This window comes from Microcebus murinus, chromosome 1 (genome assembly GCF_040939455.1).
Source record: "Microcebus murinus isolate Inina chromosome 1, M.murinus_Inina_mat1.0, whole genome shotgun sequence".
Lineage (NCBI taxonomy): Eukaryota > Metazoa > Chordata > Mammalia > Primates > Cheirogaleidae > Microcebus > Microcebus murinus.
The window spans coordinates 2035744-2053752 of record NC_134104.1 but is presented as its reverse complement, the minus strand read 5'-3'; the positions used below and the strand labels follow the sequence as shown (position 1 = coordinate 2053752).

The window sequence follows — 18009 nt, the reverse complement described above, 5'->3', positions numbered from 1 at the left end:
AAGTTTAGACACAGTTAAAAGGGAGGCTTTATTTCGCGGCGTTCGCAAAGTGTGCACCGCTTCCCAGAGTGGAAGCCCCGCGTGGGGTGCGGGGCGCGGCGGGGCCGGAGGAGCACGGGCAGAGGGAAGCTCGGGCCCCGGGACACCCGGAAGGGACGTGCGGTCTGGCTGTGGGGAGCGCCGCCGGCCGCAGCGAGAGGCACCTCACCGTGCTCCGCGCGGCAGCCGCGGCCGCTCTCCCCACGCAACGTCCTGCCAGGCCCCCCGTTCGGCCCTGCGACCTCGCTCAGCCCTAGCGAGCCGGCTTTCCTGCAGCGCGCACCGGCCTGCGCCCACTTCCCGTCGCCCGACGCGCGGAGGGAAGCCCCTCCCCTTTCAACCTCGCGCGCCCCGGAAGTGGTCATGCGGCGGCGCCGAGACCGGAAGTGGATGCGGCGGAGGGCAGCGGGCGGCGGCGGCGGCGGCGCGGCCGGCTCAGGAGCTGCCTCGCGCGGCCGGGCGGGCGTCGCTGTCACGGCCGGCGGCGCCGCTCAGGGTCGGGCTCGGGCTGGGCCCGGCGCGGCCTCGGGGCTGCCCATGGGGCGCAAGGGGCCAGGCCGGTGACCCCGGACGCCAATGGACGCCCCTGAGGAGCCGCTGCCGCCGGTGATCTACACCATGGAGAACAAGCCCATCGTCACCTGTGAGTGCCCGGCAGGACGGGCGCGGCGGCCGCGGGGTGGGCCCGGGCCCCGGCCTCTTGGGCCCCGATCGTTTGGGCCCCACGCCCCAGGGCCCGGCCGGCGCGCTCTGGGCCGGCCGCTTCCTGGAGGTGTGGCCGGGGCGGCGGCGGCGGCGGGGCCCTCCGGCCGCGGGGTCGTCCTCCCGGCCGGCTGCAGTTGGGCAGAACCCGCCGGACTCCGCCCGGGACGTGGCGCGCGGCCAGGGCCGAGGGCGAGGAGCGGGGGCCCGTCCGGCCAGGCCGAGCTGCGCGCCCCGGACCGGGGCCGTCTTTTCCCAGCTCTCTCCCCGGGAGGTCCTGGGGGCTCTCGGTTGCGGGCGTTGAGCAGGTAGGACCAGGTGTGTTCTTGGGGGATGTGGGTGGTGGTCAGCGCCACCCCAGCACGGGAGTAGAGCTCGGACTGCGACTTGGGACTAGCTCTTGGCTCCTTGAGTCTTCCCCGCAGCCCCCTCAGACAGTTGTACCGAGGCGAACGCCGCAGTTCAGGGGGTTAGGTGAGCTGCTCACGGTTAACAGTCTCACTGGCGAGTGCACGCTCTGCACAACTCGACTAGTGCCTCTTTGGGTGTCAATCCCCCCCTTTAATGCAAAGGAACTATTTTTATGTTACAGAAAAATTTTACCCTAGTTTTTGCAAGTGTAACTTTAGAATCATGCTTTTAAAAACACTTGTGGGAAGTTTTGAAATGTTGGCTAGCATTTTGATGTCTTGCAGAGAGATATTTGAAACAGGGTTTTTGACCTTTGGCAATATTGTGTATTTTCGTGAATTTATGCAGTTTATTTTTTCGCAGTTGTCTTTCATGCTTTGAAAGGAAGCGCTCTTTTTCAATCGCAAAATCTGGGTGCCTAGGCCGGGGTAGACAATTCTATATGTCTTGAGCACTCTTCTTTTTCTGTTTCTTTTTTCCTTCCTTCTGATTATGGGCATGCTGTTTTTATGCTCCCTCCAGTCAGATTCCTGGAGGAAAATTTTATATGTAAGGGTGAAATTTGTTGCTTCATCTTTAGATGATAGACTTTCTTAGGGAAGTGGGCTGTATCTCACTTATATAAGTTGGGAGACTTGCATAGTTCAGCAGTAGCTGTTTTTTTTTTTCCCCCTCAGAATATTTATCATCTGAAAGTCTTTCCCAACTCAGCACCTTCGGTCCCAGAGGACAGGTATGGGTAGAGCTGGTTTGAAGGCCCTGAAGTTCCCAGGTACTTTCTGAATTCTCAGGGAAGATGAAGCCATTCTTTGTTCATGTTAGGTTTCAGTGTCTTCCAGATCATGAATTTTTTTCTCCCAAAGTGCTGTGCATGTTATGAGTGCTGTATAAATATTTATTGCTTGTATGGGCATCTACACATCTAATTATATCTCCTACTTCTTCGTTTACTTACCTTTCAGTAACAATATGTTTCCATAGGCAACATTTTCTATGTAAATACATTTCTGAAGGAAAATTTTTTTTTTTTGAGACAGAGTCTCACTCTCTTGCTGGGGCTAGAGTGCCGTGGCGTCAGCCTAGCTCACAGCAACCTCAAACTCCTGGGCTCAAGCGATCCTTCTGCCTCAGCCTCCCGAGTGGAACTACAGGCATGTGCCACCATGCCCGGCTAATTTTTCTATATGTTTTTAGTTGTCTAGCTAATTCCTTTCTATTTTCAGTAGAGACAGGGTCTCGCTGTTCAGGCTGGTCTCGAACACCTGAGCTCAAACGATCTGCCTGCCTAGGCCTCCTGGAATGTTAGAATTATAGGTGTGAGTCACCTGCCTGGCCTGAAGGGAAAGTTTTGAAAACTCTACTGGATTCAATGTAACTAAAGGAGTAACATTTGTTTCCTTGATAGAAATACATGTTTAAAGTTTAATTTCACACATGCATATGTGATTGACAGCTAAAGGATGCAGTTACCTTTCCTACAGATTTACTGGAAGATCATGTATTGGTGGAGATTTTTGCTGTGTTTAAGCAGTATGATGAATGTTATCTGCACTGATGGTATCACTGTCTTGGAAGGTATAACCTTTCATTCGTTGGAATCTCAGAAAAGAAAGTGACTTCAGTAAACTTTCAGAGAAAAGTTAGCTGGAAAAACAAAAAAGATCACTTTAAAAGTACAGATTTTTTTTTTTTTTTACTTTTAGAAAAGCTAACTTCCTATTTCACACTTGAAATTGCATTTTGGTATATCTGGGACTGTAGCTTTGGGAAGCACTTGTCCTGGTTTCACTTCATACCTTTATCTTGTCCTTTCTTTCAGTTGTACACGTTTTGAAAGGAGAAGCTATGTAAGTAAGCAGTGTGATCAAGGGTAGGAAAATTGCTTGAAAAAAATCTGCTCAGAGGCTAATTAACTCTTCACAACTTTTTAGTAGTTACCTGAATAGGCAACATTTTTATTTTCAAAAGTTTGTTTACATCTTACTTGAAACATTACTTGAGATATGTGTTCATTTTAAAATGAAAGCAAAGTTTATGGTTGTTACCAATTTTTTTCATAAAATTTATATCATTGTGTTTTAGTGGAAATGAATTGTTCTTAGACCTTTCTAGAAGGGAAGTATATTGCATGTAACTGGTTCAGATAAACTTAAGGACTGTTTATAGGTGGTCATAAAAGAATGAAAAGTTTCCATACATTAGGGATAAATAGATCATTGAAAACTTGCTGAATTATTTTAATAATATTTTGAAGCTTCCTAAACGTTTTAGTAGACTTTTGTCCATAATTAAACTCCTGCCTAACTGCCTCTGTTGAAGAGGGACTACTTCAGTAGGAGATCTGCTTAAACCCAAAACTAGGTAAAGCTTGTAAATACTGAAGAGTATATCTGAAATGTACAGGGATATCAGCTGAACAGTTAGTGAAACAAATACTTTGATGGGGTTGGGTAATGAATTAACTACCAAATTGTAGCAATTTGAATACTTGTAATATAATTTATTAATCATGAAAAATGTCCAGTGAAACTGAAACAAATCCAGCATATCCATTTTATCTGAATTTAAGTTTTAGCTTAGATTTTTGTTTCCCCCAGCCACAGGGTCATTTCTCTGTTTAAGCATAAAGACTTGTGTTTCTGACCCAAGGGTGTGTTGGGAAACACATGTTCCTTTTCTAGCTGTCTCACTCAGTGGACAAAGTTAATGTAATTTCACTGATTGTGGCTTTTCTTTGTTGACTGTTCGGCATTATGCCTAAAATAGCACGTAACTGTCAACTTGGAATTGTATAGTATCTGAAAACAACAGTACTTTCCCAGATAATCTGTTTTCATAAGTCATATCTTATATTGCCTGTTTCTTTTTTCTGAATCTCTGTATTTGAGGTTCTAGGTCTGACGTTATACACTTTGAAAGGGGAAGAAGGCCACAGAAACTAGCAGATCCGTAATGGCTTTATAACTGGTTGGACTTTGGGTTTTCCCCCTGTAGGTTAAAGTTTTTAAATTTGCACATCACCATTTTCCACCAAGCCTGAAGATATGGTGCTTGTGATTTAACTATCATCAGTTTCATTAGTAGAAAAGTAAAATTTAAATATCTTTTTAAATTGATAAACATTAAATGCAGATTATAGTCCATGTTGAATTCTCAAGCCAATATTGAGCCAATGATTAAGAAGTGAGAGAAACATTTTTCCTTAGGAACCTCAGTTCCAGAGAGAGAGAATTTCTTTTTTCCCTAGCTTCCCAAGTAGCTAAGACTACAGGCATGTGCCATCACATCTGACTAATTTTTTGTTTTATTTTTTGTAGAGATGAGGTCTCCCTGTTGCCCAGGCTGGTCTTGAATTGCCCTCAAGTGATCCTCCTGCCTCGGCCTCCCAAAGTGCTGGGGTTACAGGCAAGAACCACCATGCCCTGCTTGGTAGCATTTTTTTTTTTTGAGACAGAGTCTCACTTTGTTGCCCAGGCTAGAGTGAGTGCTGTGGCGTCAGCCTGGCTCACAGCAACCTCAATCTCCGGGGCTCAGCGATCCTACTGCCTCAGCCTCCGAGTAGCTGGGACTATAGGCATGCGCCACCATGCCTGGCTAATTTTTTGTATATATATTTTTAGTTGGTCAATTAATTTATTTCTATTTCTGGTAGAGACGGGGTCTCGCTCAGGCTGGTTTCGAACTCCTGACCTTGAGCAATCCGCCCGCCTCGGCCTCCCAAAGTGCTAGGATTACAGGCGTGAGCCACCGCGCCCGGCTGGTAGCATATTTTTTTAACTTGCTTTATATGTCATTTCCACCTCAGCATGGATAAAAACATTTATGTCTTGGATGCGTGACCTTGGGTGTTATATAACCTCACTGGTCCTCAGCTGTGAAACAGGGTTAGAGTACCAATCTCATAGGGCTGATAAGGGTTTAAAGAGTGAATGTTTAGAAAGTCAGAAGAATGCTGAGAATATAGTCAGTGTGCAAAAAAATGTTTATTTAATCTGCCTGTTTTTTTTTCATGACACCCACCCCTATGCTTAAAGAAATACCTAATAATTCCATTTATTAAGTAGTTGGGTCCCAATAATTTATTTATCAGGTATTATGTCCTGACAGTAGCTGTTTGAAAAAAATAATATACCTAAATAGTAAGAAAAAAAAATTTATATCATTCTTAGACAACCACAGAAATATGCTGATGGGATAGTTGTTCCTGTTGGGTGCTGCATGACTTCTCTAACCTGGGAATGAGATTGAACACTGCTATTCTCTTTGATTTTTTTTTTGTGGTACTTGCCTTTCATCAGAACAACCACGCTGTTTTGCTGTGATGATAGTGACATCATTGAAAGACATGTAGCTCAATCTGTTGAAACTGAAAGCCCCAGTTGAGGTCTGTACATCTCAAGTGGTGCGGTTTCCCTCATAAGTTAAAGTATCTGTTGGTGCCTCTCTGGCTCTGCCTTGGTACGCTGGGAAGCCTGGTCACACAGTTTGGGAACCCAGGCTACTAGCATTATTGGACCAATTCTAGGGTGGATTTGAACTGATAATTACAAGTGAAAAGCTTCCTTTTCTATTCAGCTCACATGCCTAATATACAAGATGTTGTTTCTTAAGAATTTCTAGTAAAGTAAATTCTGGTTTATGCAAATGAAATCTAAGGGTCTGACTTTTTTTTTTTTTTTGGAGACAAGAGTTTCACTCTGTTGTCTGGGCTAGGCCTAGCTCACAGCAACCTCAGACTCCTGGGTTCAAACAATCCTTCTACCTCAGTCTCCCAAGTAGTTGGGACTACAGGCGTGTGCCACCACTCCTGGCTAATTTTTTTATATATACATACATATACATATACACATATACATATATATATATATTTTTTTTAGCTACCTGGCTAATTTCTATTTTTTCAGTAGAGAATGGGGTCTTGCTCTTATTAAAGCTGGTCTTGAACTCCTGACCTCAAGTGATGCTCCTGGCTCAGCCTCCTAGAGTGCCAGGATTATAGGCATGAACCATTGCGCCCGGCACTGATTTTTTTTTTTTTTGTAAGTATTGAAGATGAAGAATCTCTGAAATAAGCAAGCATGATGGGCATAACACATGATCCAGTCTTTCCCTTGAAAGGAGTTTTTTTTTTTTTGTTTTTTTTTTACTGCCTTTCCTCCAGAGCCCTGGTAATGACATGATTCTGCAGTCCATCCAGGGAGAGACAAGAAAGGCTGAAGTTGGTTGTCTTTCAGTGGAAATGCAAATGACTGACTTAAGGATTTTTTGTACTAGAAAAGCTTTTTGCCAGTTGACAGAGCATCTTCATGCAAATCACATGATTTAGTGTGTAAGTACGTGGTTGCATGAGGAATCACACGCTGATCTCTGAGGGCTGCCTTTCCTGTCCCCACATTCTGGAGTTATAGACCAGGATTGGTGAAGACTGCACTGTTAGTGCCAAACATAGCCCCCTTGGTACTAGCCACTGTGCTGTTTGCCTCCCGGCCTCCCGTGGCTTTCTCTCCTTCTGTCTGCCCTCCCTCTGTCCTCATCAGATCTTTCCTCTGTATCTGCTCCTAACATTTACTTTAAATATAGTTACAATGTTTTGGTCTTAAATTAATTGGGGTCATTTGTGACTCCTTTTTTTCCCTCTCTCAACTGATCATCAGTTGTCCATTAGTAAATATCTTTATCTTTGAAATATATCTGGAATCCAGCTATATGTAGGCCTACCTGGATAATCTGGGATGATCACATCTTGAGCTCCTGAACTTAATTACATCTACAAAGACCCTTTTTGCAAATAAGGTCATATTCACAGGTTCAGAGGCTTAGGATGTAGACATTTCTTTTGGGGGGGACACCATCCCCCCCCCCAAGTATCTGTGTTATGTGCTGAGTGCATATTGGCCAGCATTCATCATGTGTCTTTGGTTTTGTATCTTTTATCTTTGGAGGTTTGTCCTCCCTTTACTCCTGAGGAAGGGAACGGTTTTTTGGCATCTGGGCTTTTGGGTTCTAGATGTGGACACAAGGTGGGGTGATCTCTTTTTAGAAAAAGATGAACCTCTTCTGCACTCTCTTTCTCCGTTATTTTTTTCCCCCTAGAGTGATAAATGCCTTACATAGCTTTCTGGACATATGTGACATGATGTTTCATTTCTCAGTATTATTTTAGGCCCTTGTTTCCAAAATTAAAAAAAAGTAGAGAAATGATAGAGAAACTGGCAATAGGTTTAGACCCTGGGTTTACCAGGAACTGTTGTATATTTGGAAATTTTTCTTTTTTCTTTTTCTTTTTTTGAGATAGGGTCTCATTCGTTTGCCTGGGCTAGAATGCAGTGGCATCATCACAGCCCACTGCAACCTGAAACTCCAGGGCTCAAGCAATCCTCCTGCCTCAGTCTTACAAGTTGCTGGTACTAAAAGGTGCATGCCACTACACTGGCTAATTTTTCTCTCTCTTTTTTTTTTTTTTTGTAGAGACAAGGTCTCACTCTGTTGCTTAGGCTAGTCTTGAACTCCTGTCCTCAAGTGGTCCTCCCACATTAGCCTCCCAAAGTGCTGGGATTACAGATGTGAGCCACTATAGCCTCAATTTTTCTTACTTTTAACTGAGATCAGTTAGCATTTAGAAGTCTGCCTAAATTTCAGAATTGAAATTTTAGGTAGAGCCTTGGAAATGACAGCAACCCGTCTGGGTAGTAATTTTAACTAAATCTGTATGTAGCATGGCAGCTGTGGGCACTTCTAGTTCACCTGGACAGCTAGTGATGAGAATGGCCATTGGAGGTCATTTTGAAGTTGAAGCGCTGAGGGCCAGTTGTGCTGTGCCTGATCAGTCATTGCTGTTGAATAGAGCCTCTTGGGCCAGTGTCAAGGTGTCTGAGTCCTCCTCTATTGCCGGGCTCTACCAAGTACTTAGGGAGTCACACGCCATCTGCTCACATGGAAGGGGGGAGGTTTGTCCCTAAAATTATCTTTCAGAGAAAGCCTTTGCCATAGAGTTGAATAAAATAAAGATGTTACTTTCCTTTACTTCAGCATTCTAAGAACTAAGCAATACACTAGAAATTTTTAGTATAATCTTATTCATTCCAAAATTAAATTCATATTCTGAGAACTTGATAATCCAGCACTGTCATTACTTGCACAGTAGCATATCCTGACCTGTGGGGTTCCTGGGTTTAGCGTAGAGTATGGAGGAGCTGGGCTATATTCATCAGTCCGCACATTTTACTGAGCTACTGTTCCACGCTGGGCACTGCTGTAGGGGCTTGGGTTACATCAGCAAAGATCCCAGCCCTCTGAGAACTTACTTACGTTGTCTATGGGAGATAGGCAATATGCATAAATAATAAATTATATAATAGGTGATAAGTGCTATGGAAAAAAAGAAAAGGATAAGGGAAATAGGAGAATTTTAACAATTCAAATTTATGGAAACTTGCAATACATGCAGAAGTAGAATAGAATAGTATAAACCCTACAGATCTTTCATACAACTTCAACAATTGGGTGAATTTCCCAGTCTTCCTTCTCTAAACCCCTCATTCTCCCCAATCTTATATTATTTTGAAACAAATCTCAGACATTATGTAATTTATCTATAAATGTATGTTATGGACTGAATGTTTGTGTCCCCTCCAAAATCATATGTTGAAGCCCTAACTCCCAGTGTGATGGTATTGGGAGGTGGGGCCTTTGGGAAGTAATTAGGGTTAGATTAGGTCAGGAGGATGGGCCTGTCGTAATGGAGTTACTGGCTTTGTAGGAAGAGAGAGGACCCCACCTTTGTACCAAGGAGAGGCCACCTGAGGATAATAGCAAGAAGGTGGCCATCTGCAATTCAGGAAGCAGGCCCTGACCAGAAACTGAATCTGCTGACAACTGGACCCTGGGCATCCCAGCCTCCAGAACTCTGAGAAAATAAATTTCTATTGTTTAAGCCACCCAATCTATGGTATTTTTTAAAATCACACCTAAAACTATTTCTTATTGTCAAATACTCAGTGCATGAATTTCCTGTATGTCTTAAATATATTTTTCTAAAAAAACAGTTTGAACTAGCATCTAAATAAAGTTTTTAGATAAGTTGTGTCTGTCTTAAAATCTTCATTTCCTTTCCATCTCTCTTTTCTTTCTTATACTTTATTGACAAATCCAGCTTGTTTGTCCTGAAGAGGTGGCACTATCTAGACTTCGGTAGTTAAAGTAGGAGACGAAATTGGCTTCAGGTTGGATTTTATTTTATTTTTTGCAATATTGTTTCATAGCTGGTGGGTGTTCTTTCTTCAGCAGATGCATTAATGTCTGTCTCTCTTTGTAATGTTTGTTAGCAGCCATTTACTTTCATATCACTAATTCCCTAAAGGCTACAAAATGGTGATATTCTCATTTTGCCATTTCTTTTTCATTTATTAGCTGAAATATTTCTGTAAAGAATGTGTATGTGTATATACATGTACACACATACATACTTGCATGTATAATAATTGGTAGGCTACCCAGTGGCATAGCGAGGCATTGCATGTTTCTTTCCCTTTATGTAACTGGTTTCAAAACGAATTGTTCACTAGCCTCCTTTGATGGTGATCAATTAGCAGTTTTTAAACATATCTTTATTAACTTAATTATTATGAACATAGTTGATATGTTTCAGTCCATTAAAGCTGTTGCCTCATTGATGTGCAGATTGTTCCATCTTTGGCCAAAAAGAAAGAATCTCTTTCTAGTTAGCTTCTTTTTTTTGAGACAGAGTCTCACTTTGTTGCCCAGGCTAGAGTGCCATGGCGTCAGCCTAGCTCACAACAACCTCAAACTCCTGGGCTCACACCATCCTCCTGCTTCAGCCTCCCGAGTAGTTGGGACTACAGGCATGCGCCACCATGCCTGGCTAATTTTTTCTATATATTTTTAGTTGGCCAATTAATTTCTTTCTATTTTTAGTAGAGACAGGGTCTCGCTCTTGGTCAGGCTGGTTTTGAATTCCTGATCTCGAGCAATCTGCCCACCTCGGCCTCCCAGGGTGCTAGGATTATAGGCATGAGCCACCACGCCTGGCCTCATTACTGTAGTTTTAAAGTCACTTGTCACAGTTTCTCTGAGGTTATACCACAGATATGTGGTGTGTGTACATTTAAGTTCATTTGTTTTAATTTTCATAATATTTTTAGGGAAAACCTTTTTAAAATTTAATTTTGTGCTATAATTGTATAAAATATTTGTTTCCAAAATAAAATTTACAAAACAAGGTATATTTAAAGAAATCTAGCATGTGTTCATTTCTGTAACCCCTCCTTTATCTGAGTATTCCATCACAAATATTTGTGGTTTATCCTTCTACATAAAAAGGGAAATATTTGTATTTTCCTTTCTTAAATGAGAGATTGCCAACTGCATACATTTTTTTTCCCACCTCGCTTTTTTTCCCTGCACTCCACCCTATAGAAGTATATAGAGATCTTTCTCATTACTTTTTTTTTTGGAGACAGAATCTCACTGTGTCCCCCTGGCTTGAGTGCTATGGTGGCGTCATCACAGCTCACTGCAATCTCCAACTCCTGGGCTCAAGCAAGCCTTCTGCCTCTGCCTCCTGAGTAGCGTGCACCACTGCACGTGGCTAATTTTTCTATTTTTGGTAGAGATGGGGTCTGGCTTTTGCTTAAGCTGGTCTTGAACTCCTGGCCTCAAGTGATCCTCCTACCTTGGCCTCCCAGAGTGCTAGGATTACAAGTGTGAGCCACCTTTTCTCTTTCCTTATTACAGTTGTGTAATACTCTGTTATGTAGATGTCCCGTGATTTACTCTGCTCAGCCCCCGTGGTGGAATTTGAGTTGTTTTTGTCTTTTCCTTTTTCCAGTAGTGCTGTGTCAAATAATCTGTCTTTTAACCTTGCTGGTGTATCTGTTGGGAGGATCGCTAGGGCTGTGGTAAATGCTTGTGTAATTTTGCTGGATGTTGCCAAATTCCCCTCCTTAAAGGTTACGTCATTTGGAAACTGCAATTAGACCTCCTGGAAGTGATCCTTGAACAAAGGCTTTAAGTAGTGAAGGGGAAATCTGGGGAAATAGCTGTTTGATAACTCTTTTGTCCAAAGCCCCAAGACTGGGCATGCCAGGAGCAGGCAGGGTCTCTCTCTTCTTTTTGTTTTGAGCAATGGGGTCTCACTCTGTCACACAGGCTGGAGGTGCAGTGGCATGATCATAGCTCGCTTTGACCTCCTAAGCTCAGGTGATCCTTCCGCTTCAGCCTCCTGAGTAGCTGGGAATGCAGGCACGTGCCACCATGCCTGGCTGTCTTTTTAACTTGTGACTATGGTACTATGATTCAAACTGCTATAATAATTCTATGTTTTCTTTATTTTAAAAATATATAAACTGTTAAAGGCTGATTCTTCAATATTCTTCTATTTTGCTACAGTTATCCAATCTTCCTTTTTAAACTCTGCATAAGTCTGGTCTCTGAGAACTAGAGAAGGTGACTTGTTTCCCTGGTTGGAGGAGTTCATTCAGGCCTCTGAGCATCCTTGGCATGTGTTCAGTTGTCTTTTAAGTTAAAACAGGAAAAGATTTGGGGACCTTACATCTTGTGACTAGTCTGTGGGTATTGGCTGTGGTTCCTTTTCTGCAGACTTCCACGGTATAAAACTTGAACACTAGGTCGGGCGAGGTGGCTCACGCCCGTAATCCTAGTACTCTGGGAGGCCGAGGTGGGAGGATCACTTGAGGTCAGGAGTTCGAGATCCGCCTGAGCAAAAGCGAGACTCTGTCTCTACTAAAAATAGAAAGAAATTAGCCAGACAATTAAAAATATATAGAAAAACTTAGCCGGGCATGGTGGCTCATGCCTGTAGTCCCAGCTACTCGGGAGGCTGAGGCAGGAGGATCGCTTGAGCCCAGGAGTTTGAGGTTGGTGTGAGCTAGGCTGACGCCACAGCACTCTAGCCCGGGCGACAGAGTGAGACTCTGTCTCAAAAAAAAGCCCTAAAAACTCAAAAGCTTGAACACTAATGTACAGTTTTTCTTTTGGTTATACCTTCTGGGGGTAGTAATTGTTATACAGATTGGGTGCTGGGAGAGTGTGTGTGTGCTTACGCATGAGGATTGACAAGTGGAGAGCACAGTGAGGACCTGGAGGAAGCTAGCTGGAGTCGGTGTAACGGAATGCTGGTGATGAAATGGCAGGGTTTACTGAGCTGGGATTTTAAATCGATGTCATTTGGCAGACCTGACACAGGAGATCAGTGACAGCTGGCAACCCAATGGAGGTGATCCCCATCATGTCCATTGTAGGAGTGACTTCCTTGAACTCGGCCTTTAAACTTCTCGGAACTTTGAGGTTAGGATCTGTGGGAGTGTCATTTGCTTTACTTCTCAAATATATACCTTCCAATAAAGGGAGGATGATGTTTATTTATGGAAACGGGGAGTCAGTTGCCTGGTTGGTATAGAGGGAAGGACTGAACCTTGCTTTCTACCTACGGAGTCTGGATACCATCTGCATCCTTTGTTGTGCTTTTTCATTGACCTTCACTCCCTGCCCCAGCTCCAAATATGAAAGCCTTTCTTTCATAGACTGATACTCGGAGAGGGCTGCTGGGGAGGGTTTCCTTGCTTCACCATTACGAATTTGATATTTGTTTTCCCATGAAAGAGCTCTAATTTGAAGCATTAATTTTCATTACTGCATTGACATTATACCTGAATTATAGCAAATCTACTCTATGCATTATTGAACAGGCTGAGATGACTTCTCAGTTTGTGACCTTGGATGTTTTTATCGTCCATTTGAAAGTCTTGAAAGTCTCTTTCACCAAAAGCTGTTGAGGAAAAATAATGTGCAGTCTATGGGCAACCTTAGATTTAGGCTGAAAGACAATGCCCTCTATAACACATTGTTTTCAAACATGAATGAACTGCCTAATGGTACAGTTTTCTCTTTGTTAACACTGTGCTCAAAGAATGGCTATTTCTGCAAATTTTTCTACAAAGCAAATCTTAGAAAAATTATATATTTCCTTTGACTTTTTTGTTCAAAAACAAGATCATAGAATCTTGCTTGGAAGGGCCTTAAAGTTAGGTCATCTCTAGTCTGAGTCCAGTCACTCCACTGCTGTTTCAAGTCTCTCTCAGGTCCCAACTAGGAGATCATTTAGCCCCTGGCTGAGGGTTGAGATGTGGGACACTTGCTGGCACCGCCCCGAGTGCAAGTTCTTGCTGGGACCACAGCACGTCTTATGTTGAACTAAGATCCATCCTGCTGTCTTGTCCACCGATTAGAGCTCCCAAGCCACAAAGCCCCCATGAAATAAATCTGACCTTTTAAAATTAAGACTTAGTCCAGCTGACGCCATGGCACTCTGTCCTGGGCAACAAAGCAAGACTCTGTCTCACAAAAAAAGAATTAGTCCATTAGCTGAAGACAGCTGTCTTGTTAACAGGCTGAAATACTCCAGATGTCTTCAATATAAGATAAAGTGAGAGATATACTTTATTGATAAAGTTACTGTTTCCTTTTACTAAAACTATACTAAAGAATTTGAAAGAAAATTATACTGTGTCAGAGAATCAAATATTTAGAATCTTTAAGTAATGTTTTTTACCCAACATAAATCTCCAAATAAAAATACCGATCTTGAAAATATATGGTAGCAGGTATTTCAGAATTTGTACCAGGTACAAATTGAGCGTTTTATTTTTCTTTGGTGCTCTCTCATGGTTATAATTTCCTGATCCTTTTATACTTTTGTGGTAAGACCTTTACACAGCTTTATATGTTTAAGAATTGGTACGATGGAAAGCAGATGTTCACTCTGTCTGCAGAAGGTCTTCTGGAACCTGTATTTTCAGCCAATCGTCGTCAATATAACTGCCTCAGATTAACTAGTAAGCTTAATCACATGAAGAAATTGAGAAGCAGCACAGAGCAGTAGCAAAGAATAGAGTCTAGAGCCTGGCTGCTCGGGTTTGAATCCCAGCTTTGGCCCCCATCTGCTGCTTGCCCTTGGGCCAACTAGGGGACTTCTCAGTGCCTTGGTTTCCAGGTGAAGGTTCGGTGAGTTTGTGGGAAGTGCTTAGGGCGTGCAGCCCTGGTGCTGTCTGTATGGGGGCAGTAAACAGATGGCCCTTCTCCTGACTTCTGTTAGCCAGCAGCTTCTCTCTCTGCTGTCATCCCGATGTGATGCTATTAGGAGACCCGGCCTTTGGGAGGTGATTGGGTCATGTGGTCAGAGCCCCCATGAAAGAGATTGGTGTCCTTATAAAAGAGGGCCCCTGAGAGCTCTCTCACCCCTTCCACCATGTGAGGGCACAGCAAGAGCAAGGCGCTAAATCTGTTGCTGCCTTGATCTCTGGCTTCCAGCCTCCCGAACTAAGAAATAAGTGTCTGCTGTTCATGAGCAGCCTAGTCTATGGCGTTTTGTTATGGCAGCCCTGACTGACTGACTAACGCTGGGACATTGAGTTTGTTGAAATTTACCTGTTGTTCTAAATCACGGAATCATTTTTTTTTTTTTTTTTGAGACAAACTGTGTTGCCTGGGCTAGAGTGCCGTGGTGTCAGCCTCGCTCACAGCAACCTCAAACTCCTGGGCTCAAGTGATCCTCCTGCCTTAGCCTCCAAGTAACTGAGACTACAGGCATGCACCACCATGCCCGGCTAATTTTTTCTATATATTTTTAGTTGGCCAATTAATTTCTTTCTATTTTTAGTAGAGACAGGGTCTCTTTCTTGCTCAGACTGGTCTTGAACTCCTGACCTCGAGCAATCCCTGCCCCCCCCTCGGCCTCCCAGAGTGCTAGGATTACAGGCGTGAGCCACTGCACCTGGCCAATAAACAGCAATTTTCTGAACACAATTCTCTGAACATAGGTGCTTCAATCTTAAGCCTCATTTTTGCTTTTAGTAGCTATTTTATGAACAAGTCCATCCTTACTGGTTTTGCCCACGCCTCTGTTACCCATGGGGTTAAAATGAAAAATCAGCTTGGAAGTTGCTCTTGTAGTTCAGCCCTAAATGCCCTAATGACTTTTCTACGTAGTGGCCGGATTATATATGAGGAAACTGCAGAGTTTATGTTGTTAATTTAATTACCTATCATTTGAGCTTAGTTGAATTCTTCTGGGGTTTTACACTTAAGCTCTGCCCCATCTTTCATGTGCTGATTCTCTATGCCCCATTTTCAAAGGTACCTCTCATTTTCATAAAGCTGGATATAAAGATTTAAGAATTTATTAATTAATAATGGCTATGTATTCTGAGAAAATTGTGGTGGTTTTTCTTCACATGCTTATTCAATCAATGTAGAGCTCCAATGGGTTAGAAGAATTTGGCCTTCAAATCTAAATTAGGGTTACGAGGGCTGCCATAACAAAATACTGCAGACTGCGTGGCTTAGCAGACATTTATTGTCTCATGGTTCTGGAGACTAAAGGTCCAAAGTGAAGCTCTCGGCTTCATAAACTAAACCTAGTTCTCCTGATCCTCTCTCCCTGGCTCGTCTTCTCTCCATCTCCATGTGGCCCTGCTGCACCCCTGATGTCTGTGTTCACGTTTTCAGTTATGAGCACACCCATCATGTGGGATTAGGTCTACCCTAAAGACCTTGTTTTAACTTATGTACCTTACTAACTGAAGACCTTATCTTCAAATACAAGTATGTTCTGAGGTATGGGCGTTCGGGCTTCCTTGTATGGATTTGAGGAGTGGGGGACACAAATCAGCCCATGACAGGTGCTGAGGCCAGTGGGCACGGGCTGAATCCCCAGTCACATCAGATGACATCTTTGCCCTTGGCAGATGTGCTGACTGAGCTGTCATCAGACTTACACAGGTTAAAGCTCGGTCCATGATGGAATATGGGAGAAGGGGAACTAACTCTGTGGTCTCCGTTTGGATCGGGCTTATTGTGAGCAGGTTTCCTGGGAGAGATGAGCTTGGAGGGGGACTTTGCAATTATGGGGACTTTATTGCAAGGACAGAGAGCAAGAGAGTGCGCGTAGTTTTACATAGAAAACCAAGTGAGGGAGGAGAAAGCCTCCATTTAGTTGGCTCACTTTCCACTTAGCAAAGAGCTAAGTGGAATTTATACATTAATCTTAGAACCTTTTAATGAGGCAACAGAAATTGGCAAAGATAAGAAACCTGAAGCTAACTGAAGGTTTTTTAGTTTATTGATTTTTAAGATGACTACCAAATAAAGGAGCAAGGTGAAAAGTGATAAGCTAAAACATAAAAATTACATTTATCTAACAGAAATATAGTACCAGTAACCCTTTTTAAGTACTATGTGTCAGGCCTTATTCCAGGCAGTTTATGCGTACTGGCTCATTTAGTCCTCACCACAGCCCTGTTGAGGAGGTGGTGTTCTTATTTTCCCATTTCATGTGTGCTGCCCGAGGCCCAGGAAGGGTGAATGGTCTTCCCAGCACAGGCACCTGGTCAGGGGTGGTGTGGAGACAGGGACTTGGGCAGTCAGGCTCCCAGGCCCCGCCCAGCCACCACGCCATCTGTCCAGAAATGGCATTGCTCTCTGCAGTGACTTGACATTATGTGAATTTCAGAGGTTTTATTTTTAGGTTCATGATAGCAAAATAAGCAAATGTGTTAATGGCCCACATCAATTCCCAGTGATTTCTTAAAGATCAATATAAAAGCAATTTGGAAAATGGTTTTGCTTAAAGTAAGAGGATCCTCTGAGTATAAGAATTTTAGTCATCTATATTAAAAGGTTCTTTTTAGCTTAAGTATAATACAGTTATACTATCATTTTATGAAAACTAAATGGATTTTTCATTTCTATTAAAGCTAGGATAAAAGAGCTAAATTAACAACCAAGTGTGCAGCATAAAGTTAGACACAACTGGATGGATGACTAGTATCTGCCACTAGCCAGCTTTGTGCTCTGAACACATTGACCTTTCAAACCTTACTTTCTGTCTGTAAATCAGGGTTGTGTTTGTGCCTTTCCTCTCAGGATTTATGGTGAAGACTGAATGAGAGGGTGCCTGGCAGGTACCTGGTATAGTGTTTGCCTGGTATAGATTTTACCTCCAGCTGGCATTTGGGTGGACACTGAGTTTATTTTGGTGAAGCTGTGTATGGTCACTGCTCTGGGTTTCCTTTTCTGCATGGGGTTTTTGGGCTGTTCTCTTGACGTTGGAGAAGCAGTGGCTACAGAGTGCAGCGAAACTGGCTGCCATTGAGCTAGCTCTGTGCCTCCTTAGCTTTGTTTTCATGGGCAAGTGACTCACCTCTTGTGGCCCTCACTCTCCTCCTGGGAAAGTTACATGCACCTCGTTGGAGGCATCGTGAGGGCTAAGTTCACTCTTCGAGGCCTAGCGCTGGGTTTTCTTGAGACTAGGCATTTATAGGTACAAAACAATCTTGTGATGTCATTTTATTAATATTAAATATAAAATTACCTAAAAATACCAATTTAATAAACTTTAGACCTGTCTTGCCTGTATTCACCTAAAAGTATGATAACTGAATTTCTCTTTATTCCTTTTGTAGGTGCTGGAGATCAGAATTTATTTACCTCTATTTACCCAACGCTTTCCCAGCAGCTTCCAAGAGAACCAATGGAATGGAGGAGGTATGGTGTGTTTGTTTTCTGGTTTTTTGCTAGTGAAGTAGCACAAGTTAAAAGCCCAAGGTCTAAAGTCTGTTGTAAAGAAACGGAATGGCTTCATATAATTGTGGGTCTTATTCTTTACAGGATAGGATGATTTTCTTAATGAGACGTTGGGGGTAAAAACAAGACAATTCTTCTGAGTTAAAGACTCACTTTAGGCTGGGCGCGGTGGCTCACGCCTGTCATCCTAGCTCTCTGGGAGGCCGAGGCGGGCGGATTGCTCAAGGTCAGGAGTTC

The 18009-nt window shown here is 43.2% G+C and overlaps 1 protein-coding gene across 1 annotated transcript in view; it reads left to right on the top strand.

The window, feature by feature from the left end:
- The first annotated feature begins 415 nt into the window (after nucleotides 1-415).
- TRAPPC10 (trafficking protein particle complex subunit 10) overlaps nucleotides 416-18009 on the top strand; it is an 83866-nt gene continuing 66272 nt past the window's right edge. Inside the window, exons 1-2 of the mRNA XM_012779069.2 lie at nucleotides 416-682; nucleotides 17652-17733. Coding sequence (XP_012634523.1) covers nucleotides 616-682; nucleotides 17652-17733 — 149 coding nt within the window. The 5' untranslated portion in view covers nucleotides 416-615. The remainder of the gene's footprint in view (nucleotides 683-17651; nucleotides 17734-18009) is intronic.